At 38.5% G+C, this 26622-nt stretch overlaps 1 protein-coding gene across 2 annotated transcripts; it reads right to left on the bottom strand.

Annotated features, from left to right (window-relative positions):
- Window positions 1-1958: 1958 nt before the first annotated feature.
- Window positions 1959-25567, bottom strand: TRPC1 (transient receptor potential cation channel subfamily C member 1). 2 transcript variants are annotated; one of them, XM_086754313.1, is made up of 13 exons: window positions 25278-25567; window positions 23384-23538; window positions 22061-22162; window positions 21015-21217; window positions 19449-19580; window positions 16832-17027; window positions 15032-15368; window positions 12133-12272; window positions 9925-10068; window positions 5802-5977; window positions 5442-5643; window positions 4691-4885; window positions 1959-3912 (listed from the first exon to the last, which is right to left on the bottom strand). In XM_086754313.1, exons 1-13 carry the CDS (start codon window positions 25411-25413, stop codon window positions 3685-3687), a joined length of 2346 nt encoding a protein of 781 aa, XP_086610439.1. In that variant the 5' UTR covers window positions 25414-25567; the 3' UTR covers window positions 1959-3684. The 2 variants fall into 2 exon arrangements, with proteins under 2 accessions (XP_086610439.1, XP_086610440.1); XM_086754314.1 differs by lacking the exons at window positions 9925-10068; window positions 12133-12272; window positions 15032-15368; ... (4 more) ...; window positions 23384-23538; window positions 25278-25567 and adding an exon at window positions 8578-8712.
- Between the last annotated feature and the right edge of the window lie 1055 nt (window positions 25568-26622).

The raw sequence follows: 26622 nt of genomic DNA, 5'->3' as shown, positions 1-26622 counted from the left end.
GCCAAGAGGTACTGCCAGAGCGCAGCTCAGCAGCATCTGTTCTGAAGGCTTAACAGGTAGCTAGGCAGAAGACAAAGGATGAGAGGGAGGCACAAAGGTACAAAAAGGCTGTGCTGGCACCTCACCTCAAACAGCTCACATGTAGCCACACGGTACAGATTGCGAGGCCTTTGCCTTACTGACTAAACCAAACAGCATTTCTCAATGGAAATGACAGCAACGTTTGTTTGCAAAGCAGATGTAACTTTGTAATATGAAAATTTTTTAATTGTAATTTTAATTTTCCAGTATTGATTCCTATGCAGATTAAGGGGTTTTATGCACAGTGCTCTCGGCATTTCTCAGCAGCAGCCTAGGGAGAAGCAATGTGGAAATGATGCTCGGAACTGTCCCGAACTACAGCAATCTATTTTTATTTATGATGACATAACCATCTGTCATGCAGCTTTTTTCAGTGAGGCAAGAAGAGTCTGGCGGCCTGCTCCTCTCCCAAATGGTAGGTAAGGAAAGCTCCTGCCTGCTCTTCTCAACACTCCCTTTAGACCAGTTTCTTTCTCAAATCAAAGCACTGACAAGCAGTAGCTCTTCAACAGGGAAGAGAAACCAGGACGTAAAGAAACACAGAGCAATGCCAGTTTTCTCAAGTAAGAATTGGTTACAAAACATAAGTAACAACTATTACAAGTTTTAAAAGCCAATGCAGGTACTGGAAACTTCAGACATTTAAATACAACCTGCAACCAAACAGAATCAAAATTATTTAACTGCAATACAGTTTCTAAAATTTCAACTGAAATAATAGTCAGAACCATAGTTTAGCAAGAGCATGAAGTAAGCTTTCAGTAATGAATGGTTTTGACCTTTCTGCTGCAAATGGAAAATGCATGAAAATTTCCATCTCCATTTTTCGTTCATTAAGGCAAAGTTAGCTCTAAGACAAAACAGACATTAACATGAAAGGAAAAAAAGATTACCATTTGTCAGTAGTCTCAAAAACCCCACTTAGTCCTTTCATGACTTGCACTATAATTTGTACAAAGAAATTCTCAATCCTATAATCAAGTAAACTCTAGCTTCTCCAAACTCTTCTTTTTTGACATCCTAGTTTAAAGAAGTATCACAGACACCAAATATTTTCTCTCTGTGCATGAACTGTTCTGTGAGTGTGTGTAAGGTGGATCTCAGAGCGCCAACATCTGCAAAATACTTCTGGAACAACCAGTACTGAATTGCCAAATGAGAAAGCAATGATGATGTGTGTAATGCAGGTGAGCTAGGAAAATCTAGGTGATAAGACACCAGTGACTAAATGGTACAACGCCCTCCGTATTGATTAACAGCCATGTAGATAGGAAGATTGCAACAGCTTTCAAACACAGCAGAGATGCAGAGTGTCATAAACTAAGGTGCTACAGACAGCAAACCTCTCTCTGCTATCTACCACTTTACAGTATTTCAGGGACAAATTACATCTCTGCAACCCCCGGTTTCAATCCAACCCCCCCATAGTGCCTTGAAATACGACAATTCTTCCTAAGGACACACCCACGCTGTAGTAGAACACAGTGCGACATGACAATGTCCCAGCTAGCTCTGAGTGACTCTGCTTAACATATTAAAAGCAATTAGAAATAGTTGCATTAGCATGCTGCTTCACACAGAGAAACAGACCCAGCCTCCCAGAAGCACTAACTGGCGTGAGGGGAGTGCCAAGCAGCTAATGGTGCATCGAGAATCCAGTCTAGCTTGTCTGGAACTAGCTCGGGGATCACTTCACGGCACTGCGTGAAGCCATTTAAGTGAACTTAACTGGATGGTTCCATAAGGAAAAAAGGGAATAACACATGAATACCAGCTACCTTCCTTAAACTTATTATCTTAACATGACAAAGAAATGACTTTCAATATGGTACCTGATGTACTGTGTTTCAAATACAACTAATATTAATACAATCATGTTTTTCAAAGAGCTTTTATTTGTCTGCTTCCTTTCTTGGAAATACATAACATAAACAGCACACAGTTTTTATGTTTGTGTCTTATTCAAACATGAGATCTGAGCCCAAATACAAAATTCAGTGATCCTTTCTGCTTGAACACAGGAGGTTAGCTTCTTATTCACATGAAAAGCCAACAGACTTAGAATATCACTATACTATAAGACTTCTGGAAGCAGAGTATTAAACCCTAGTTGAGATATACAGAATTTCATAGTACAGAAAATATATGACCTTTACAAGAAAGAGTTTTATAAGAATTCCTTCAAAAAAGTAAACATTCATGTGAGCCTCCACTCTATCAATTTCCCAAAATCACCTGTAGTCAAAGACCACTATGGCTACCTGCGCCTTCTGGACATAAGACCATTCTAGAAGAGCACCATCATAACAGTAAAATTGTCAATCAATCCTTTAGCTGTCATAAATATACTTATTTTGTAATTAAAAATACAAGAATCTTACATTTCTCCATTACAATTTGTCAACTTGAATTATATATAACCATATAAAGCTAAATGGGACCCTCTAGCACAGAAAATCCACAAAGCCCTTTACTGTCCATTGTAAGCAAAGTTAAATCACATGTTTTCACAAAACATAGTGTTCTTGACACAAAAAAAATGTTTAGCTTGGCAACAACTGTGGTAAAAAAAAAGAAAAGGAAAAACGACAGACAAGTTTAAAGTAGGATATGCAAAACCTGTCTGAAGCAAGCCTTCCTAAACAACACCTGTCCAATGACCAGATACACCGTATGATCTCACAGAAAGAAGTGTACAGCATTTCACAGGAGTTGTTCAGCATTGCAAACAACAGCACTCACATGCTCCACCTCATTTTTGTTAAATCACAGGTTTTAATAATTCAACTAATTTAGAATTCAGATTTCAAAAACGCAAGATAGTCAACATTTAAAAGTTCACCAGTTAGTTTTAAAATTCTGTTCCCAATCTTAATATGTATAGTAAAATATACTTTTGAGGCACCGCCGATAAATCCAAGCAGGAATTGATTGTCTTACATATAACCATAAACATTCAAGAAATGGTCAGTCTATTTTGAGTTCAAAATTTCAATGTTCTTGCAAAAGGGAATAATCTTGATGATTTGATTTTTCTCTATTCTATAAATGTTACTATACAGTCAATGGTAACATACAAAACTTGGCACTAGAACTGCCTCTCTCAGAGCCATACAGCCTTCGCATGCACTGTAACCTACAGTTAAACATAATTTCCAACTGTGCTGGAAATTTCCTATTATTCTATATCTGACTTTTCTATTAAAAATAAACATAGGCTAGATTTTTGTTTTAAAAAGCCTATCTCCTCCTGCAACTTGAAAAACAAGTATCAAAAAGGAACAAACAGCAAAAATAGAAAGAAACACATTGTGCTAGTTATGAAGCTCTGACACCTGACAGCCACAGTCTGAGGAACATAAAAAAATCCTATATACAAACTTTATATACATACTAAGATTAAGAGCTTAAGAAAATTACTGTATCTTTTTTTTTGCATTTATTTCCACCACTTCCACATCTAGCTGCAACTCATGCAAACGCTTTTTCAAATGTATTATTGTGCAATAGTTGTCTTCTCTATTTGTTCTGGCAACAGAATTAGGTCACCATTTTCACCTATGGGTATCTAAAAGTACACACTTTTTGTTTAAAAGTTAGGCCTTAGTTTCTTGGATAAAACATAGCATATTTAGAAGTTCGAAAGCCAAGCAGGTCTCTCATTTCATTCCGGAATTTTGACAAGTCTTGCCGCAGTTCATTTAGGTTTTCCACAGTTGCCTGATCCGTGCTTTGCATCTTCTGTCTCATAGAAGTCAAGTAACGGTGGACTAAGCAACACATCACCTTTTGATAATTCTCATCCCTCTTTTGCTTCAGATTTCTCCATTCCTTGAAGCAAATGTTACACACTTACTATGGAAAAGTTATTTTTGAGCCCTAAAGCCTGTATGCAATTACATATAACACACCCACTTTATGGACACATCCTGATGCATACAAATATACAATGCATGTAAATAGCGTTATTATAATCTGATGTACCAGCAAAACTGAAAGTTCTTAATCTACCTGGCTTGGTAATCGTCCTACGAGCAACTAAGAGTTCCATAATCCTGAACGCTTCTACGCACATTCCATAAAATCTTTTAACTTAGTTTATATAATGGTATTTTTGTCAGCAAGAAGACGCAAAATTAGTGTGCAAAATTAAAGGGTACAATAAAAATGTTTATTTAAAAACAACAAAAAATATCCCTCCCCCTAAAAATGAGAGGCTTCAGCGATCCTTTTTGGTTATTTATTTTGACACTTCTGTAATATCTTTAAAACAGATTACCCCCCCCCAAGAATACTCTAAGCTCACCATTTTTTGAGATTGGCACATATCTCCTTGAGGTTTCCATGAGTTTCAATCAATCAGAGCATTTTTTCCAGATTATTTCTGGGGGAACTGGGGTTTGGAGGGAAGGGGGTTGAAATTCCCCAAACGGGAAGTTAATAGAATCTTACTTAAGGAGAAACAGGTAACAGTTATTTATTTATATTTTGGCTGCTATGCACATTATTCTATAGTCCCTACAGAATTCATACAGCAGTGTGCTGATTCATTTTAGCAAGCAGCACCTTTCCAGCTTCAGAGCCTACAGCTTTCCCAGTAATTTCTTACCTTGAGGCTGTTCTGACGTTTCACTTTGCCACTTGATGTATGAGAGCAGATCCATTTACTGAGACTGTTGAAAAGATAACAGATAGTCTTGGGAGAGGGAATAACATTGAAAGGTGGAGGTAGTGTGCATTTGTCATCAAAGTAGCTGAGCCAAAGCTTGGCACGAGCAAACTTCCATTCCTTATCTTCATGATTCTAAAGCATCAGAAACATTAACAGAGATCAGAAGCAAAAATATTAACAGGTTATTTTTTAAGTTCTATCTTCTCATATCTTGAAAACTGGCCATTATTTAACTTTGATTATATACTATTTTAACATATAGACTATATTGTATGTAAATAAACGTGTTTTAATATACTAATATTAAATAATTAAAATAGAAAACATATCTCTTGGATACACTAGGTACTCTAGTGTAAATACAAAATTCAGCTATGAAGTTACAAAGCCCCTATCAAATGCTCAAGCACCACACCTTATCAAGAACAGCATCTTGACTCGAATATCAAGAAAGTCTTTAATTCCCAGAGGGCTGAAGTCTTGCACATGTTCAATGTGCAAAGTATCCATTTTATTTGGATCAAAGTAAAGAAAAGTTTCATATTTGAAGGAAAGATGCCCCTTGTCAGCTCAGAGACAGAGCTCATCCATGGAGGTCTGTAGATTAGTCTACAGTTCGTAGGAAGAAATTTGTATAAAATAAACGATACAGACAGCAATTATTGGTAATTAATCAGAAACCACTTACTGCTATCAGCTGAAAACTTTTATGAAGCATTGCCACAAGGAGTTTAGTTAGTACTATCACAACCACCACATTGTAGGTACCAACAATAACAGCACCCACAAAAGACTGTAATTCTTCACCATAGCTAAAACGTGTGACAAAGATGGCTACATGTGCCAGGGAGAATATATACCAGAACAGAGCAAAACATGTGCCAATAAACCTACAAAAACAAGAAAAAGAAACCTGGTTAGGTAAAGCAAATACCTAAAGTGAGTTTACTTAATGTAAATTCAAGTTTAGTGAAAAATTCCAGTCTTGTTTAATTACTAGGAATTAAGGGCTAGAACAATACAGCTATTTCATAGATATCAAACTCACGAATGGAATGTGTCATTGCTCTGTTGTTCGCAGAAAATCCCTGCACAGTCCTTTTCTTCATTTACAGTAAATCCTTTATCATAAAGTTGTGTCAATCCAATCGTGAATGAGAACAAGACAAGAAGAAACATGCCCAGAAATTTTCCAAAATCTTGTAACATCTGCCCCATGGAAATCTGTGAAACAGATTTATTGCCAATTTTAGTAAAACATGTAGTTATTTTTGTTTGTATTCTCTCCTTTAGCCTCTAATCAAGAAAAAAAAAATTATTTATGTTTTAAAGGTTTAACTTAAAATGTAAGATGTTAAACAGTCCTCAAAATCAGGAGGTACCCTTGTACTATCTTTCAGTGAAAAATTCTAGATAATAAAGGAAAATTTAAGTAGTTTTAACATCACTTTATCAGTTCATAAGTTTCACTTAACCATAAGCAACCTTAACCTTATTCTTAATTTGTAATACCAATGGTAATAAGAAACTCACAGGTCAATAAATAAAAGCAGTAAATGAAATGCATTTGAACATAAATACCATCACAGAAAGCTAAGAAAACACTTAAGAAGGACACTGAATTAAACAAAACATTTGGAATCATGTAGTGTACCGTAGCTCATCTGCAGAACACAGAATTAATTCACTGTATGTTTTATATAAGTTTTTGAATATACACAATGTGTAAGCACATATAAACTGAAGGGTGAAGATAAGACACTAAATTCAGATAGTTTCCATTTCAAAATATCCTATACAGAATCTTGTGACAGTACAAATACAGCATTAAAAAAAAAAAAATGCTTGTGCATTTTTCCAATGTAGAGAAGACTCTGACTTGCTTTTGTTCTAAGCACAAACTTTTACACAGACATAGCATAAACTGTTTGTAGCATTTAAATTTCTCTTCCTATACACTTCTTCAGAGAACAAAGTATTATTATAAAGAATGCAAATATGTAAAATGGCCTTTGGTAAATCTAAACCTCTGTATAAATCAGTGTCTGGAAAACCCAATCCTATATGAACCACAATCTGTACCAAATCATAGTCCAGAATTGTATCACTGGTCAGGTTTTGCAAGTACAGGGAGATGAAGTGCCAGCTCCTGCTCCCTCCCATGCTGCTGGAATCTCACTGAGGACCCACCCTTGCTGCACAGTAAATTCTCTCTGATTCTTTGCAGAGTTTGCCATGAACATGGAGAATCTGTGACTATAGGCAGAGCTATGCAGTAATTATTTCATTTGGTCAGAGGATGAAAGTAATCCCCAAACTATTTCATCACATCCATCCTTTTAAAGAAAAACACCACCACCACATTTACTGTTTCTCAGGCAAGAGAGAGACAGAGCAGGAATGCACAAAAAGTGCAAACGACCCAAAACTATTTGGTTTGGAATCGAGCGTAATAACACAGCCCCAATACCAGTTGCTTTCTTCATATAGTCATGCTAGTCCTTTTAAGTATTCAGAATTTCTAAGCATTTGAAATCTAAGGGTCTAATCCAGGAGAATATTATTCTGTCTTCTGTTAATAAAAAAAAACCACCACACATAGTCAACTTGCAAATCTGTGTTAAAATAGGTTTTACTGATCAGTAAGTAAAGTAACTGCATGCTTAAAAATAGCCCTAATAGCCAAGAGAACATAGTAACTGCCTTTCCCCGCTCCACACTGTTGGGTTTCCATGCTATATTTGATTACCACCATTTGAACTTTGTGACCTACTTTCAGAAAATACTGTAAGAATTGTTGCACAAGCTGTACTGGCCAACAGCAATAACATAAGCTTCAGTGTGCCACTGAATGGGGTGACTGTTGACTGTTTTTATTTACCTGGAAAATTTCGTAACATAGCCTCCTAATAAAAAACTTGTGAAAGACCTAGGACATAAATAAATACGCACATTAAACAGTGAATCTCTTTAAAATGTGGAGAGACTTCAGTGTTCAATAAATGTGTATAACAAGCCTGATGCTAACTGCAACATCAAGGCTTCAGTATTTTTTTCAAAGTATGCAAGTACACTTCCATCTTAAAATGTATAAAGAAAAAATATAAAAATAATTAATAGCAGCACAGTCACAGCTAGATAGAAAAGTCCAAGAAGTAAAACAAAAACAAAACCTTGAGAGGAGAAACAGGCACCTTCCAATAATATTAAACTGGTTACAAGAGCAATAAACATTCTTTTTAAAGTACTTTTTAGGATTATTTTTAAAAAAAACAATTTAACAAGTGATTATTTTTCTTTTAAAATAAAGACTATTCTATATTAAACAAAATCTTGCTGCTTGTTTTAGAATGTTTAAGTACTCCAACTCATTAAAATGAGCTGAACCTTCAAACTGGAGTTTTTCAGCTAGATCCTAAAGCCTTGATGAGAGACCTAGTGATCTGAGCCAAAATTATTTACTTCAGAATCTCCTTTGGTATAGCTCTAGTCACAGAGCAAGAGTTAAAAAAAAAAAAAAGTGCTGCTTCCAAATATTTATTCTGCCTTTATGTTTAGTAGTGATAATGTTTCTTGCAAGATCCTTTAAGACCATCCTCTTTGCCATAAAGCTCTTAAAAAATTAGTCCTGTTCACTAGAAAAGAGGGCAAATTAGATCAGTGTAATCACTGGATGACTACCCTCTTTATTCCAAGTGTCTTTTCATTCAACAGACACTTGCAAACCTGGTGATGATACTGACAACCACCTACATTAACTAAATCCTATCACCATCAGGGCAAAATAAACAAACAAACACAGGAAAAAAAGAAATCATTGGTACAAGAAAGCAGTGACTTGTCTGATCTGTCATCATGAATCCCCCAGGAAGCGAGGCCAGAGAAGCTGGAAGTACACCTACACAAAGCTTTTTCCAGTAAGTGATGCTTTTAGTAACAGGTGCTTTAGTTTGTAAGGGCTTTTCACTGGCAAAGTAATAAAATCAGTCAGTGCTGAGGACTCAAGCTGAACAGAAAAAACACAGAAGGGAAAAATATGTTGCTAGTGGAATAGGAGGTGACTTCTACTCACAATACTTTTTAGAAAGAATCTTTCCTCCTCCTTTTAATCTAAAAAGGACTGGGAGAGGTAATTGCATCCTAAATGAGATGTCTTAATAACAGTCCAGGTTCCCTCCCCTACCCCTAAAGGTACCAGACCTCCTGTTTAGTGTCATATCGCACCCTTGGGTCTATCAGGATGAACAGCACCAAGACTAAGACAAGAAGATCTGTGCTTAAAAAAATAAACCAACTAACAAAAAACTAGTATATGGCATAAACTCAGTAGAAAACTCCATGTTTGCTCTCAAATCAGAAGAAGAAAATTAAATTAATTGCACAAAACCAAGTTAAATCCCAACTACAGGCTTTTGACTGCTGTTTCTTGCTACACATCTCATTCATTCATCTTTTAGAGATAAGAAGTTAGGATGACCTCAAGGGGGCCTACAGGAAAGATGGGGAGAAGCTGTTCAGTAGGGCCTGTTGTGATAGAACAAGGGGTAATGGGTTTAAATTAGAAGGAGGTAGGTTTAGATTAGATATGAGAAAAAAATTTTTTACAATGAGAGTTGTAGAGCACTGGAACAGGTTGCCCAGAGAGGTGGTGGATGCCCCATCTCTGGAAACGTTCAAGGCCAGGCTGGATGAGGCTCTGAGCAACCTGATCTAGTCAGGGATGTCCCTGCTTCTTGCAGGGGGGTTGGACTAGATAACCGTTGAAGGTCCCTTCCAACTCTAACTATTCTATGATTCTATGATTCTATGACCGTTTGCATACAACTTTACAGGAAGAACCTAATCCTTACAGTTTTCAAACTGCAGATACTTACGCAGTATGTTAAGCTAACAACAGATGAAAACAAAGACAGTACAGGTAAAATTATGATGGAAAAAATATTATAAGAAAGTAAACTACACCAGATCTTCCATTCTTTTTCTTACCTTTTTCAATCTAAACCAGTATGTTTTACACGAGAGACTAAAAAACCAAAACTTCAATACGATATATCACTTCTTTCTACTTTTTACTTTCTTACTTTAATTTCCTCTTCTTCTCTTTTCAATAAAACTCTTTACAGCAAATTAAGATCAAGTTTAATATTTTCTTCAGCAGTTATGATATTCACCTGGAGTGGTCCCAGGATAGAGCTGGTTGTGTACATGAAGAATAGACGCAGATAACTAAGAACATTAGCAAAAGCAAAAAGACCTTCGGCCACTAGCGTAGGATGGAATGCATCCCAGTCCTTCCTTTCAGCATAATCATGAAACTGCAATATAAAAAGGACAAACTGAGATCACTGACGTTATAAATAGAGAAATGCACCCGTGCACCACTCCCTACTTCTACCTCCAAAACAGGCAATAGCATAAAAGAAATTAGCACATACGATTCACAGATGGCTTACCTCTTTCAGATATCTCACGTTTTTTTAGACAAAGACACTTTAAAACCCATTCCAGAGGGAGCCAGAAATCAGATTACTTAAATTGAACACCTAGCTCTGCCACTCACTTGCTCAACAAATCATGTTCTGATTTCCCTTCTACTCTGTTTTGCATGGTTTGTTGAAACGGGAACCTCTGTATTTCATAAACATGTGCACTGTCTAGTGTAACAGGCCTCAGTCAAAACCAGTATTAAAATGCTGCAAAGAAAACTAATGTACACATGCAACTGCAATGTGGTGACAGTTGGTCTTAACCAGTTTTAGAAAGATTGAGAAAGACTTAGGGCCAGGGATTCCTTCAATAGATTTTATGAATGACTACAGAGAATGGAAGTCACAAGTAAACTGTTGGTGTAAACACACCCTTGAAGTATATCCACCAGGTACCATTCAACTGTTCATGGAATATCCACAGATTCCAGCTTTGCTTAAAACATTCAGCATTTATATTACCAGCTTCTGCTCTCTCAAAACGAACATTAAAAAAATGAGGAACTCAAAGCAGCTTTAAAATAACTTGCCTGAAATTGTGCTGCACAAAGATGGCAAGAATCAGGGACAAAAATGTTTTTATACATTGGAATTGCATGTGTACAAATCCTTCTGCTACAGAAACCCTTCTTTTCTTTCTTACAGCTTCAGTGCCTATAATATGGACCTAAGAAGTAAAACAACCATTTTAATTTGGTTTTCTAAAAAAATTATAAGCTATAAAAAATAATTTTGCCATATAAAAACAGCAAAAAAAGCCATGACGTGCCTGTTACATAGAACAGGAGTCCTGCATCTTCAAAAAAGTTACAACTGAAATTAGCAGCACAGGCCTCTTATCTCAGCAAAGGAACTACTACTACAGACACGTGCTGACTGCAAAGCAAACGGTTGTGAAGGCAGCCCAACATGGTATTTTCTCCGTATTTTTTCCAAGAAATGGAGCCTTTCTTTCCAAATGATTACCAGCCTCTGAATCAATGCAAGGATAGGGAAACGAGCCAAACACCAAGTTGGGAAGAAATGAACCAGTTTATTTCCCTCCCAACTGCCAGACAGCTGTCAGCTCACAGTTTGCAATACAAAATAATGGTGCTACTGCACTGGCTTGAATTTTGGTAAAATATTCATATGGAATTGGTCTGGCAGCTTGCCATATGCTGTGCGGCTAACAACACATGCAACAGAATGGGAATGATAATTTTCAAAAACTTATTACTTCAATCAAATCCAGATGGCTTTTCACAGAGAAAAGACAGGGCTCCTCTACGGTCTCAGGGCTATTTTCCTTACAACAATAACAACCACCCAAAAACCCTACGAAACCAAATACAATTTAAAAAATCCCATAACCACCTATGACATTTGAGCACATGTAATCAAAAGCTAAATAAAACTTTCTGCAACAAAAAAGCGCTGGGCAATCAAAAAAGAGAGATTACTATTAGCTTTCTCCATAGTACTGATCTATGGAATCAGACAAACTCAAATGTAAAATCAGATGAGCTGTACAGGGAGATTGTCCCAAATGGAAGTCAAGCCATTTGGAAGACCAGCTAGTAGTTTTGGTTTGGGGTCCCCAAGCACTTGGACATGTCTTGATGCATTTTCTAACTTCCATTTCCCTCTCGAACTTCTCTTTCAAGCTCAGGATGCAGTAAGACCAGAGATCTCCACAACTACATGGCACATAGCACATAGAGTACTTAACTCAGAAGCCTGAACTGTATCCACATAGTAGGCTATTACTGATGCAGTACATTTAACTACAACATCCTACTGCTAACATACCACACATAAGATATCTTCACATATTTTGCAGCAATGTGCTAAAATTACATTTGCCCAGTCAGTCCCAGAGGAGCTTTGCATCTATGAAAGATGGGTGCTCACCTTGTTATGGGCAACTACTTTGAGAGCAAAAGTTGCCAAATACAGTGAATTCATGACAAAACTAAGCTGATTACGAGATTCTTCTAAAAAGTCTTCTAAACCATCATACCAGAGTCTTTTAACATCGGACCACACCATTCCTGCAGGGGAAAAAGAAAGAAAAATCAACAGGCAAATCAAGCCATTGCACTGAATAGATACTCTCTTCCAACTAAAGCACTTTTGACTGGCTTTTGTAAATGTCATTTTAGCAAAGAGAAAGAAGTGGAGTAATTAAGTAAATTTACTACAAGCATTAGATTAGATTACAAGCATTAATCATAAGGCAAGAAGACGTTTAACTTTTTCAAGCCTACTTTCCAACTAAGAAACACATTCTCCAATTAAAAAAGCGCACGAGATGAAATGAATAGGAGAAAAATTGGACAGGAGAAGGTCAAATTTAAATAAAGGTAGAGGGCTAGAATGGAAATGCTTTTTCTGAATGGAAAGTTTTCAGCTTTTTCCAAAAGCACTATAGAAAGCATCGCATTGCTATATGAAGTATCAAGTATTTTGAGGTAGTATGTAGGTATTACAAAATATTTTTTAAGAACAATCAGCTCAGTAACTGTTACTGAAAAGATCCAGAAAGTAGAATCTTTTTGTACCCTGATACTAAATAATATCAGCAGAGAAGAGACCATGACTTAAGACTGCAAAAATCAGAAGTTTAATTTAGAGTAACATAAACTGAAATATTCAAGATCTTTATAGTAAACCAAATTTTACCACAGTTAACCATGTCTAGTCGTATGGAAACAGACAGTTGCTAAGAATTTTATTAACTGAATGTCTGTTACGGACTTGACATTTTTATAAAACTTGAAAAGATTATTAGATGAACTATAATGGCACCTTTGATTTCTATGAATAATCAGTTATTTAATGTTCTTTTGAGTACTTCAGATGTACACTACTATACTTAGGACAAGAAGAAAGGCAGCATGTGTTTAAACGGTAGTTTAAGACTGTTAGACTTGATTCAGCTTTAAGGACTTCGCAACTTCGCTAAAACTTTGGTCCATTAAGAGCAAGATCCAATGAACAGGAAAAAAACCAAACCAAAACAAAAAACCTCAGACATTTACGCATTACTTTATTTGTTCAGTTAGCTTTATAGCAATGTTGGAAGCCATAATAAAAAAGTGTGCTGTGCAGTTTTTTAAAAGACTTATCAAACCTCTCTTCTTCCCAACCAAGGAAATACTTCTAAATCAGAACCTCTGTGCCTCTTGATATGATCACCAGGTATTTTACACTAAACTCCTTACAGAATCAGTAAAAGGAGTTGGAGAAGTAGAAGATGTTATAATTAATGTTATTTACAAACAAAAGAATTTTAGTTCTGTTGCTTTATTTTGCTGGGGAAGATGCTTTATGATTTAGGCTCAATAACTGAGAAAAAAATTACTATATTCATTATTTTGAAAGTTAATCTAGTAGAAAACAAAAGCTGCTGCTAACTTTAAGTGTCAGAAATTCTGCTGTGGCCATTTTTGCATTGATTTTTAGAAAGTATTTTAACGGGACTATGGAAGACAATAATGTAGGCAAGTCCATGTGAATCCCCAATCCTTATGAATTCCCAACCAAAACAAAAGTTCATGAGTACTTAACAAAAATTATACCTGTGCTCCCTCTACTGCATCAACCAGAATTACCATGCATTTATTCAGGTACAGTTACAGTAATCAATGACAATGACATACAGAAATTGGAAGTTATAATACGGGAAAATAACACTTATTTCTGTGTGTTAAAACAAGGATGTGTAAATGCACACCTTCAATTTATTAGATTGAGTATGCATGCATACATATGCATACATAAACACACACAACACACACTTTTTTCTTTAAACAATACGCCAACTCTGCAACAAGTCCAAATTGTATTATTAATTGCTTTTCAAATCAAGCATTACAGAATTGGCCATGAAAGACTGAGTTGTTACTTACTGCTGATGTACCACTGAACTGGTAATTTTGTATATATTCAAAGTTCTCTTCCTAAGCTGTGTAGAATGCTGTAAAAATTTCACGTTTACAACTATGAAAGAGATTTTGCAGAACCCTAAATTTCAGCAATTGTTTAAAGTTGGATTAGTCCAGCAAAAATGTCAGAATCTTCCTGTTCTACCCAGTAAGAGCATACTAAAATAGAAATGAAAATATTGCAGGAATTGATTTTATGACTGTAACTGCATGCTTACTCCAACACACTTCTTGCAAAAAAACAGTCAGAAGAAATTAAAAGTTTCACGGATTGTTGGCTGACGAAAAAACAAAACAAGTTTGACTTACAATGATTAGGCCACCCACATACTAACTAAAACTATCTATTAATGAAAAAGTATTGGAAAAAAATCTAAAGTGATGGCTGAATTATTTTTATTCCTCCACTTAACACCAAGGAAAACTATCAAGGAAAACTAGTCAATGAGAGGCTTTTATCTGTTATAAAAATATAATTTTTTTTTTTCAGATCCAAATTTCTAAACGTCTAGGAAGATACACAGCTTTTACATCCATTTGTTACTGCGCAATTGAATCACACTTGCATCACTCTGAATGCTACCAGTCCTTCTGAATAAAAATTCACATTATTCTTCTGTTAGATCTTACAATATTTTGTTCCTGATACCTCTCTTTCTGTGATAACTAGAGACTGTTCTAACACTTCACATCCCTTCCTCAAAAAGTGTTTGTTTTTTTTTTTTTTCCTGTAATACTATCTGCCAAAGAGTAAACTTTGGTCAAGCAATGAGTTACATGCTAATTTCATAAGAAGGTAGTTCAAGTTGTTACTGTTAATCAACACCAGCAATTCTCATCCAATCTACTCACATCATACCTACCGATTAACCATATTATCAGAAGATAGTCTATTCTCTCAAGGGCTGGTCCCATTGTATTCTTCTTATTCTCATTGTAGACAAGGGAGTACAAATTAAGTAGTAACAGAAATGTGAAATATGAAGCTCCATGAATAATGAACTTCATAAAAGGAGTGTGAATTATTCGACCTACTCGAGATTTAGGGGCTAACAAGTAACACAGGGACAGAACTGGCCAGAAAATGCCAACTGTCAGAACAGTCAAAATTTTCTTGCATGTGTGCTTGCGTCGATAGCCCGCCATCTGTCCAAACCATACAGTGTTTAGAAACTGCTGGCAGTTTGACTGAGCAACAAACTAGGAGAGGGAGGAAGGGAGGTAAGGCAGGGGCGGGGGGGGGGGTTGGCAGGAAGAAAAGAAAAAAAAAAAGAAAAGAAACAGGAAATCAGTCTCAGGTTTCTTAATACAGGTTAGTAATTTACATTATTAAAATTTATTTTCAAACTATGTGTAGTTACCAACGAACAGAAAAAGACAAGAACATCCACATTCTAAAACATGACATCTTGCAAGATGAGGACTAAATTGGCCAAGCAGTTTTATACATATCCGTTCTTAAAATCATTATAGCTCCATTTAGCAGGGTAAATTTTAAATCAGAGTAAGCTATGTTCTATCAGTCCCTCAAAAGAAGATCATTTTGGTCTGACGATTATGTATATTATGTTAATGTAGTTCCAAATTTCAAGTTCTTACTTGCACAGAGTTACAAAAGAATTTATTTCACTAGAGGATGGTTTGTCATCGAATTTTAAAAGTAACAACAAAAAGAACCCTGATATTATGATCACATTTTAGAATGCGTTACAAAAAACGGTCTCTATAGTAACCTTGCCTGGAATAAAACACATTCTGCAAAGATACTCTCCTCATACCACACAAAAAATCATGTTATTCTCCAGCCAGTGTGGTAAAAACAAGCTATGCTCAAAACCAGAAGAACATCTGAATTACTTCAGTATGCTTGTTTAACACATACCAGAAAAGTGTAATGCTGGTTCTAGGACATTCTCTAACTATACCTTATGACTTTTAAACACTATGTATTTTAAGTTTCACGAACAGTTTAAGCCCAGATATGTAGAACAGTCAGAATTATAATGCCTTCTGCAAATGCTAACTGAAAATGGATTCTGTATGGAAAGGAAGCTTTCTCACTGATCCTGGTCCTTGTACTAGAATCCCACAAATACCCACTCTTCTAGTACAGAAAAACTAGAGCTATAATTTGTCAAGCTGTAAAGACAACAACGAGCTATTGCATGAAATAAGTTCCATACTGATGGCATAAAAAGGCGCTACTATTCTGGAACAGAGGCGCTATTCAGTTATAACGGCACAGGTCTAATATAATTGCCGACCACCATGGACAAGGCCTGAGCCAAAGCTGAACAGCTAATGACAAGTGAGAAGATGATAAATCCTGTATGGCACCTAAGGATCCATGCTTCCCTAGGCAAGGATTTAATGAGGATCTGAACAAATAATTACTACTACCAGAGCTGTTCATAAAACAGTGGTAGTCTATACTCCAATACAGAAAATATTACATTCTTCTCCACAGCAAATATTGAAGAAATACTTGGTATCTTGCAATATAATTTCCCTGTTTCACATACAGATGCCCTGTGTATTACCATCTCTTCTATAACTCTTGCAAGTTTATTTCCACTTCCATGTCTAGAGGCAGAACAATAAATTAAATTAACTACTAGCAAAATATGATATGAAAAGTCTATCAAACTACTGCAAAGACAAACCTCTTTTTGATTATACTTGATTGCGAGTTTTAAGCGACTTAAGTTCATCCTCTCTTCCAACAACCCTCGCTTGTCTATATGTTCATCGCTAGATGTGTGGTTCAGAATAACTTCCAGCTCCCGTGAATTTCGTGCTTGTGCAAGCAAATCTTTAGCAAAGGTTTTGCACTGCTGAGCTAGCTCCTCATAATCATTTCTGAAAGACACAGAAACAGTACACACTATTACACTGCTCACGTATTTTTCATTAAATCATTGACTATCCATTTTCAGTCGGGATTGTATGTTACGCTAAGATAAAGTAAACAAAAAGCCCAACAGTCATATGTCAAGATCCAAGTATTCTGAAGACAACTCTGAGTAGGTTTCCCCATATAAGATGACAATTACGCTTCAGTTTAGCATGCAACTCAACTAGACAGAGAAAAACTGAGAAACAGAATTACAGTATACAAATTCTTATACTGTAAGTTCCATCTAAAGAGTTAAAGCTTAGAATTATTTCCAGGAGATGGGGAAGTGCAGTAGTCACAAAATACGACACTGGTAATTCATCACTTGGACGGGAAATTGTTTTGGGGTTTGCTTTATTCCTGTTATCCGAAAATTAAAGTCTATTCACTGAATAATATTTATTAATACAATAAACAGAGGAAAAGAAACCATACTATTTGCTGTCTCACCTGGCACACAGACCACTATAGTGCCAAGCTGTATCACAAAAATGCAACAGTTGAACTCTTACTAAGAAAGACAATCAGCTATAAAAACAGAAAATTCATAAGTTGTTTAGGAAAGTAGTATTTTACCCCATACAAACATTTGCTTTCATGTTCTTAGAAAAAAATATATGCTTTTGTGCTGGTAAGTTTCAAAATGGTAGAAATCTGCATAGTTTAAACATAGTATTACACTGAGCATTTATTCAGTAAATAGACAGGGCATTTTCAGCATGAAATCTCCTACACACATACACATTTTTTTATATATATATATATATACTTAAACACACATGTGGGCTGTTCAGAGTCTTACAATCAAAATTATGAAACAATAACCAGAACAACTCCCAGCACAAGTCAGGTAAGTATAAACAAGGTGTTGCATACTTTTTGCAAAGCTTCTGACACTGTCCCGCACGACATCCTTCTCTCTAAACTAGAGAGACATGGGTTTGATGGACGGACCACTCGGTGGATAAGGAGTTGGCTGGATGGCCGCACTCAGAGAGTGGTGGTCAACGGCTCGATGTCCATGTGGAGACCGGTCACGAGTGGCGTCCCTCAGGGGTCTGTGCTGGGCCCGGCCCTGTTCAACATCTTTGTTGGCGACATGGACAGTGTCGCCGACGACACCAAGTTGTGTGGTGCCGTCGACACGCTGGAAGGGAGGGATGCCATCCAGAGGGACCTTGACAGGCTGGAGAGGTGGGCCCGTGCCAACCTCATGAAGTTCAACCAGGCCAAGTGCAAGGTCCTGCACCTGGGTCATGGCAATCCCAGGCACAAATACAGGCTGGGCAGGGAATGGATTGAGAGCAGCCCTGAGGAGAAGGACTTGGGAGGGAGTGCTGGTGGATGAGAAGCTTAACATGAGCAGGCAATGCGCCCTTGCGGCCCAGAAGGCCAACCGCATCCTGGGCTGCATCAAGAGAAGCGTGGCCAGCAGGTCGAGGAGGTGATTCTCCCCCTCTACTCTGCCCTGGTGAGACCCCACCTGGAGTACTGTGTCCAGTTCTGGAGCCCCCAGCACAAGAAGGGCATGGACCAGTTGGAGAAGGTCCAGAGGAGGGCCACGAAGATGATAAAAGGGCTGGAGCACCTCTCTTATGAGGACAGGCTGAGAGAGTTGGGGCTGTTCAGCCTGGAGAAGAGGAGGCTCCGGGGAGACCTGATAGCGGTCTTCCAGTACCTCAAGGGGGCCTACAAGAAAGATGGGGAAAGGCTGTTCAGTAGGGCCTGTTGCGATAGGATGAGGGGCAATGGTTTTAAAATAGAGGGGGGTAGATTTAGATCAGAAATTAGGAAAAAATTTTTTACGATGCGAGTTACAGAACACTGGAACAGGTTGCCCAGAGAGGTGGTGGATGCCCCATCCCTGGAATCGTTCAAGGCCAGGCTGGATGAGGCTCTGAGCAACGTGACCTAGTCAGGGATGTCCCGGCTCCTTGCAGGGGGGTTGAACTACATGACCTTTGAAGGTCCCTTCCAACCCTAACCATTCTATGATTCTATGATTCTATGATTCTACTTCTACTCTGATGTAGGGAAAGAAAAAGTGCAGAGTACTAATGAGATATTGATATGATTAATAAGTGCGTGATCTTGAAATAAGTCAGCATATAGCATTTCTACTAATTTTTCCTGAGTAGAGCTGAAATTTGAACAGCTGGTGCAACTACACACATTGAACTGTCTACACCTAAAAGGATTTAAAGTAAACTGTAAAAATTACTGCTAATGATGCATAAATTATATAATATAATTTGTTATTATGTCTCAGTTTAAACACTCCAATTACAAAAAAAATAAAGAATAAACCTTTTCTAATGCATACACATTTCTACATATGTAATTTCATAAAAATATTAAAGTTGGTTTGCATTTTAAATTCCTACCTGAATTCAACCTCAACAAGGCTTAATTCTTTCAAGTCTGCACTAAGTTCAAAAGCTCGCAGGATGGGATCCTCCTCTGTCAACATTATTAAAGCAGGACTGGCCAAACACCGATAAATGTCAAGACGAAACCTGTAACAAAAGAATAGGGAGTAAAATGAAGACATTTCATTCGATTAGCAGCTTCAAATCAGAACCTATTCCAGAAGTTTGCATAAAACAGTCAGCTGAAAGACAAAACAATCAGGTTTCTTAAAATCAGACACTACAAGCATTAAATAGGATGTGTCATGGAAGACACTGTCCTTCACATACTTAGAATCCCTAAGTATCAAAAATTGGCTAAACCAGTTCCCTCTTCTTTTCCTCACTACTGCAGCTGTTATCAGTACATCAGCATAAGGTCATCAGTTAAGGTAACAGCACTGGTAAAATTTTGGCATTTTAAGTATTGTACAGTAGCTCTCATAGTTCTTCAAGCGGAAATAAGAGGGGGAGTAAAGCATTTAAGGCAATCTTCTACTTTAACAAACTGAATTAAAAACAGTGGGGAGCTTTAATGTGCAATACAAAAAAAAAAAAAGTCAATGCAAGGAAAGCATCTGAAGGGCTGTTCTCCTCTTTCAAAACCAGTGACTCATGAACACTGAAACAAAGTCTGTTATCTGTTCTAAACTAGCAGCTGTTATCTCAAATGTTTCTATTGTTTGTTTGTTTGGGATACCCTGACAGCTTTTCTCATACTGAAGTTAATGACATGAGGCATCAGATGGATGTTGCCACTGCAGGTACCAGAATGTGGCCTGTAGTAGCTGAATAGGAGTAACAATTATCTTAGTACTTCCCCTATTTTTTAGTAATTTGGATAAATACTGGAGTAATTATATAATAATTAATTGTATGGTGTAGTTGCAGTCCATTTACGATCTTTGAGCTGTGTGATTTTTCACCCCAACTCTCACATACTAAATTGTATTCAACCTTCAAGTATGTTGTCAAGTTAACCAGACAAAATATCGTTAAGATTGGTAAATCCCTCTCCTCATTTGAACCTTTATTAAAAAGCTTTCTACTCTCAAAAATACTGAAGAAAAAAAGAAAAAAAAAATGTCTTTAGTTTGCATTCACCAATCCATGCTACAGAAACACTTTTAGAAACAGGATACAGAATTATCCACCTCCCCATTCTGGCTCAAAAAACCCCAAGTATTAACTAACTTAAGAAAAATTTTATTTGCATAATTCCTGTGCTCCCAAGCCAAAGGCAGCTAGAATGTTTGTGACACAACTGGTAGACAGGAAAGGCACTTAGCTTAGCATGCACAGTGACTAAGAGTATAAAACCAAAATTAAAAAAAAAAGCCACTGCCTTCCACCAGCCTTTCCAAGCACAACCCACCCCCAAGAACTACCATCTCTTACCGTAAAGGCTACAATATATTAAAGGGATCCACTCATAAATCTCACATTAAAGAGAAAGGGGAAATACATCAAATCTGACCCGAGCAACACTAGAGAATTAAGGCAAGATTTTTTAAATTATTGTCTATGACTGGTAAGTCTTACCTGGAATGTCGTAGACTATCTTTTTTGTTCTTTGCAGTACACAGTGTGCATTCGCAGCCTACAGCATGAGGTTTGGGTAATGATATATCTTGCTTTAACAGCATGGTGAGAATTTCATAGTTGTTACGATGAGCAGCTAAAATGACAGGTGCCACATCCATGGTTGTTGAGTACTCTGGATTTTGAATGCGTTCCATTAGTTTCTGGAATAAAATGTAGGAAGTATCTAAATTTATTACATACAGTTCTACTACGGTGTTTACATGTAAGTTTACTTTTCGCCTGTTCAATATCTCCTTCAAAATATTTTCCTATTTTCATAACATGAAAACAAGAAAAAAAATTGTAACAACATTCGAACACCTCTCAGATAAATACTGTAAAAATAAAAATGGACACTGCAATGTTTCTGGTTTATTTACACAGAAAGCCTGACATTCAGTACCCATCTTCTCCAATACAGATGCATGATATTAAAAAGTGTATTTTGCTGTAGTTTGGGAAAAATTATTACGAGTATACTTACTATCTAAGCATAGTAAAAATATCCTGACTGTACCGTACCCTGTTACACAATGCTTTATTCCTTCCCTCCCTCCATCTCTACTTGTGAACTTTTAAAAGTTTGATACTTGAGCATTGCCAAGATAAGTTTCAACTGATCAATTTCAAGGTGAAGATTTGACATCGAAAGATCTATGAAACCTCAGTATATGAATATACTCGTTATAGATCAAGGCTGATAATTACCCTGCAAACAGTCTTCAAGAAAATATTTACAATCACTCTACTTTTTTTTTGTCTTCTGGACTAACTAGGCATCTATTAGCACCTGGCACGTATAAAACCACTGGATTCCTCAGGCAGTAAAGCAAAATAATGTATTCTATCCTTTCAGAAAAAGAGGCTATAAAAATAATCCCTCATGTCCAGATTCCATCACCTTAAAGACGTAGAATTTAAGAACATTGCTTTAAACACTAAGGTTACACAGAGTGCAATAGCACAGCCCCCCAACCAAAAATCAAGGAATAACAACACTCAACTACAATGGTTGGTCTGGAGGATCTTTTTGGTCGGTGATTAAGTAGAATGTCAACAGCTCCCACCACTTCCGAGTCAATAGCAACCAAAAGCGCATCCGATGACTAAGGAAAGAAAACAAGTCATATGTGAAAACAGCAGTAACTGAAACAGCATAAAGAGTCAATCTGAAGCCAAACTGATTTTTTTTTTATTTTTAAAAACTTATTTTTAATGTACTAAAATGATGTTTGCTATTATCACCACGCATATGATCAGGATACAAATCCAGGAGTTAGCATAGCATTACTGAAAATTTGCACAAACAGCAGAAGAATCAATTGCAGAAATTACTTTCCAGCAAAGATGATGCAGGATACTTGCAAAAATCAAGTTCTAAGGGGCAGTTTACCAGGTTATTAAAAACGTTCCAACCAAGTGTCTGTGTAATGCAACTCAAGCATATGGGATACTTCAGCCCCGCATTCATAGCTCTATAGTAAATCTAGGAACATAGATTTTTTTTTCTTTTCTGGGCTGGTAACTACTTCTGAAACTTCTCTTAAGTTGAGCTAAGCTTTTCATTTTCCCTACAGTTCATATTATTCTTTTTAATTCACTTCAGAAAATTCAAATTTTTACTTTAAAAATAAAATACATGGTTTTCGTTATTGCCACTAAAAAGGAGATCCAGGGAGGGGAAAGCGTGTTGTTTTTTTTTCCATCCAATACAAAAGAATCTAACAAAAGATACTACTTTTTACTGTCTTACATACGTATGCCATCACAGCTACAACTGTCCCAGCAGCAGCAGAGATGTTGCATATAGTTAAGGAAGGTATGGAACTGCCTCTGCCATCAAGCACAGATTGAGCTTTACAAGAAAGCACTGCAGAAACACATACTTACTTTAACTTAAAATCTTCTAACATAAGGTGTATTTTTCTAACTGTGCTACCATTTAAAAAGTTATTATACTCCACAGCCAAAGAGATATCCACATTCTACACTTTTTAATGTGATGTACTCTGATGATATGCTTTTTATTTTGTTTGAAGATAACGTACACATTATTGCTGCAACAGCAATAACATTTAAAATAAAATTCAGACTTGTTAATACCAGTTAAAATGTTATTTATACAGTTGCCATGCCAATAAAAGCCCATTAGAAAAGTAATTAAGTGAGAAGAAAACACTTTCACAATTACTAAATTGAAAAAGAACTGAACTGCCTATAAAGACAGATTCTATTTTCTTCCAAATTGTGACAGAGAAGGTATACAGAGCAGAATACACAGAACAATGACTACGCTGACAATTTTCAATTACTTATGTGTTGAATACCTGACAGCCGTAATCCAAAAGAAGCTGTAGTATGTCCAAGTTTTCATTTTCAATGGTTATGGTAACAGCATTTCGTCCAAGCACATCCACACAGTTTATGTTCATTTCACCAGAGCTGTTTTCCTCCAAGAGTTTCTTAACCATGTAATAGTCACCTGCACGAGGAACATCGGAATGTCACTTAGCATCACTATAAAGCAATAAAAGCATGTGAACATTGTAAGTAGCAGCTACCATCAAACAAGACAACATTCCATAGCTGACAACAGACACTGAATATGTCAGACAATTAAGAAGTCAAGGTAGGTAAGCATTGTCTCATCAGAGAGGAAACTAAAGATATTTCAGGCGGTCTCTTTCAGAAAAGCACCAAGACATGTACTTTAATCCACCCCTTTAGTTCCAATCTTAAAAATAAACACACACAAAAGCATGGGTATTTTCCAAACTGGGGCAATAGCTCATAGATAACCTCTGAGACACAGGAAACAAGTTCAACTTCATCAGAGAAGGCTTGTTGGTTCAAAAGAGCCATTGGCTCAGAGAAGCCATCTCTACAATGTTGCCAACAGGTTTGCATCTTCCTCGAGCAGAAGCCACATTAGTCTTCTCCATATCATAAGACAAAAGATAAAAGCTTTGAAATATTTTTGTTTCTAGGGTAACAAATTATTTTGCAATATAGACGATCATGACAAAGACCTTAGTGTAGAATACATACAGAAGTATGTGTAGAATATTTCCACATACAGTAGAACACATACTGCTCCGCAAGAGCACTAAATTTGCTGTTATATAGTTATATAGACTTTTTTTTTTTTCATTTTTTGTTGTACATTCTTCTAGCTCCCTGAGCCTCTGTTTATACTTAGGGAGAAAGCTGTGGCTCAGTCTGATCTTCAGGACAGATGACACCAGCAGCACGGCTGCAGGCAGTCTGGCTGTCTAACAGTGAGGCATCCTGCCATAGAGAGCACCAGAACAAACTTCCTCAGCCCGCTGGCTAACGTCACCGCAGAAATACTCCTGCGGTTGTGAACTAACCTAAACACAGGGCCCCAGACAGCTCTGCATGTAAACACAGCAGCTTCTACAACCATGCTTACATCCTAAAATACACATAACCATTCAGCACATGAATAAAAGGCTATCTCCAAGTTCTACATCTCAGAAACGTTAAGAACAGTTTGATTTAAGACCGTGTTTCTACTCAAAGTTAACTAAATATATGCTTAAAGTAAATAGCATATTTTAGAAATCAAAATCTCTTTGCACCCCACCATCATGGGTGCAAATCACAGCAAACAAGTCTCACTCATTCTGGGCATGTCTAGATAAGCCTCCAATTTTTCAACAGCTATACAGAGAATCATGGAATGGTTTGGGTCGGAAGGGACCTTTACAGCCCACCCAGTCCAACCCCCTGCGAGGAGCAGGGACATCTCCAACCAGATCAGGTTGCTCAGAGCCCCGGCCAACCTGGCCTGAATTGTTTCCAGGGATGGGGCATCCACCGCCTCTCTGGCCAGCTCTACGCTCACAGACTCTTTAACAGCAAATGCAGAAGGTACCTTACAACCTCCTCCGACACAAACACAGGGGCCACTGGCCTAATGCCCCCCGACCCCCGCGCCCGCCGGTACTGGGCACAGCGGGGGGCAGCGGGCCGCCCCCGAGCCGGGCGCTGGGGCGAGGCCAGGCAGCCGCGCAGCGGGGCACGGCAAGGAGCGGGCACCCGCGGGATTTACCCCCCGCCCTCCGCCCAAGCCGCCGGGGTCGGGGCGCTGCCGACGGGCACAGGCGGGCTCGGGCCCCCGCAGCGAGCGCCCCGGGCCTCCGCTCCCCGAGGGCGCGGCAGGCGGGGCCGGGCCGGGCCAGGCGACGGGACCGCTACCTTTGTCGCAGGCTAGCAGGAAGAGCTTCTCGTCGAGGGTGGTCTCCTCCTTCACCTGCCGCACGTCCTTCAGGGCCAGCAGCTTGTTCGGCGAGGCCGAGGCGGACGGGTCCGCGCTCTGGTACAAGGCGGCCATGGCGCCGGCTCCGCCAGGCCCATCAGAGCGCGGGCGGGGCGGTGGCGCGGCGCAGCGCGGCGCGGCCCCCGCTGCTCGCTGCCACCCCGCAGGGAGCGGGGCGGCGATCCCCGGCGCTGTCAGCCCCCGCGGGCGGGCCAGGCAGGGCAGGGCAGGCCAGGGCGGAGGCCGGCCGCTCCCCGCCGCACTGCGCAGGCTCCAATGGCGGCGCCCCCTGCCCTGCGCGGGGCCGCGGGAGGCGGGCGGAGGGGAGCACCGCGGGGCGCGGTGGCAGGCGGGCGGCCCCGCGGGCTTTACCTCCTCTCCGGGGAGGTCCGGGAGCCGGGTTCAGCCGAGGATAGGGGTGGGAGGGGGCTGTCTTCGAGCGAGCTCGTCGTGTTACCGCACGGTCAGACATCAAGAACCCGCACCGCAGCGCAGGCACCAGCGTCTAACCACCGACTGTCCCCATCCGTGCGTGTTCCCCGGAACCTGCTGTTCTGCCCGCCGCCACAGGAACCGCGGCCCCGCTCACCGCAGCGGGCCCTCCTCGGGCCCTAAAGCCATGGCTGCAGCACGAGGCGACTCCTTAGGGCACCAATTTCCAAATATTTCTTAAACTTCATTTGCTTTCCTGCCCGTGAATACTTCTCTAGAGCTCCTCTCTATTTCCCTTTAATTGCCATTTTGTCCTTAATGCACTTTTTGTGCATTACTCCAGTACAACATTCAAGAACCTGCCCCTTGTTTCCTTAGTGCACATTTGCAGCATCCAGAGGCACAGAACCAGAGTTCACAGCTTTACAGACTGAAGGATTAAACTAAGCTGAAAGCCTGACTCACTGTTTTTTGAACCTCCTTTAGAAAAATCTTGTTTGGTAAACAGTTGCATTTTTCAAAATAAACATTATTCTGAGAAGACTAGTATTGGTACTAGCTGTCATGTATCCTTCAACATGCAGCTCTTCACTTGCATGTCAAACCTTTATGCTCAAAAGCATGGGTGTTGCCACTGAAAACCTATTTCCATTTGATCAAAGTAAGTTTAAAGTAATTCTGGACATATAATAATGAGCCACATAACTGTAGATTTTTTTCCTAAAGGGAAAAACACATAGCAAATACAACAGGAAACACTGACGCTTGCAGAGTAAGTTGCTGAGTGCCTGAGCAGGTAAATACAGTACTTCAGCATTGCCTATCTCAAGAAGAAATCATTAATTTTTGCTG

The sequence above is a fragment of the Chlamydotis macqueenii genome, chromosome 9 (genome assembly GCF_036417535.1).
Source record: "Chlamydotis macqueenii isolate bChlMac1 chromosome 9, bChlMac1.mat, whole genome shotgun sequence".
In the NCBI taxonomy this organism is placed as follows: Eukaryota; Metazoa; Chordata; class Aves; order Otidiformes; family Otididae; genus Chlamydotis; species Chlamydotis macqueenii.
Note: the sequence above shows the minus strand (reverse complement) of the source record. Positions and strands in the feature narration are given on the sequence as shown.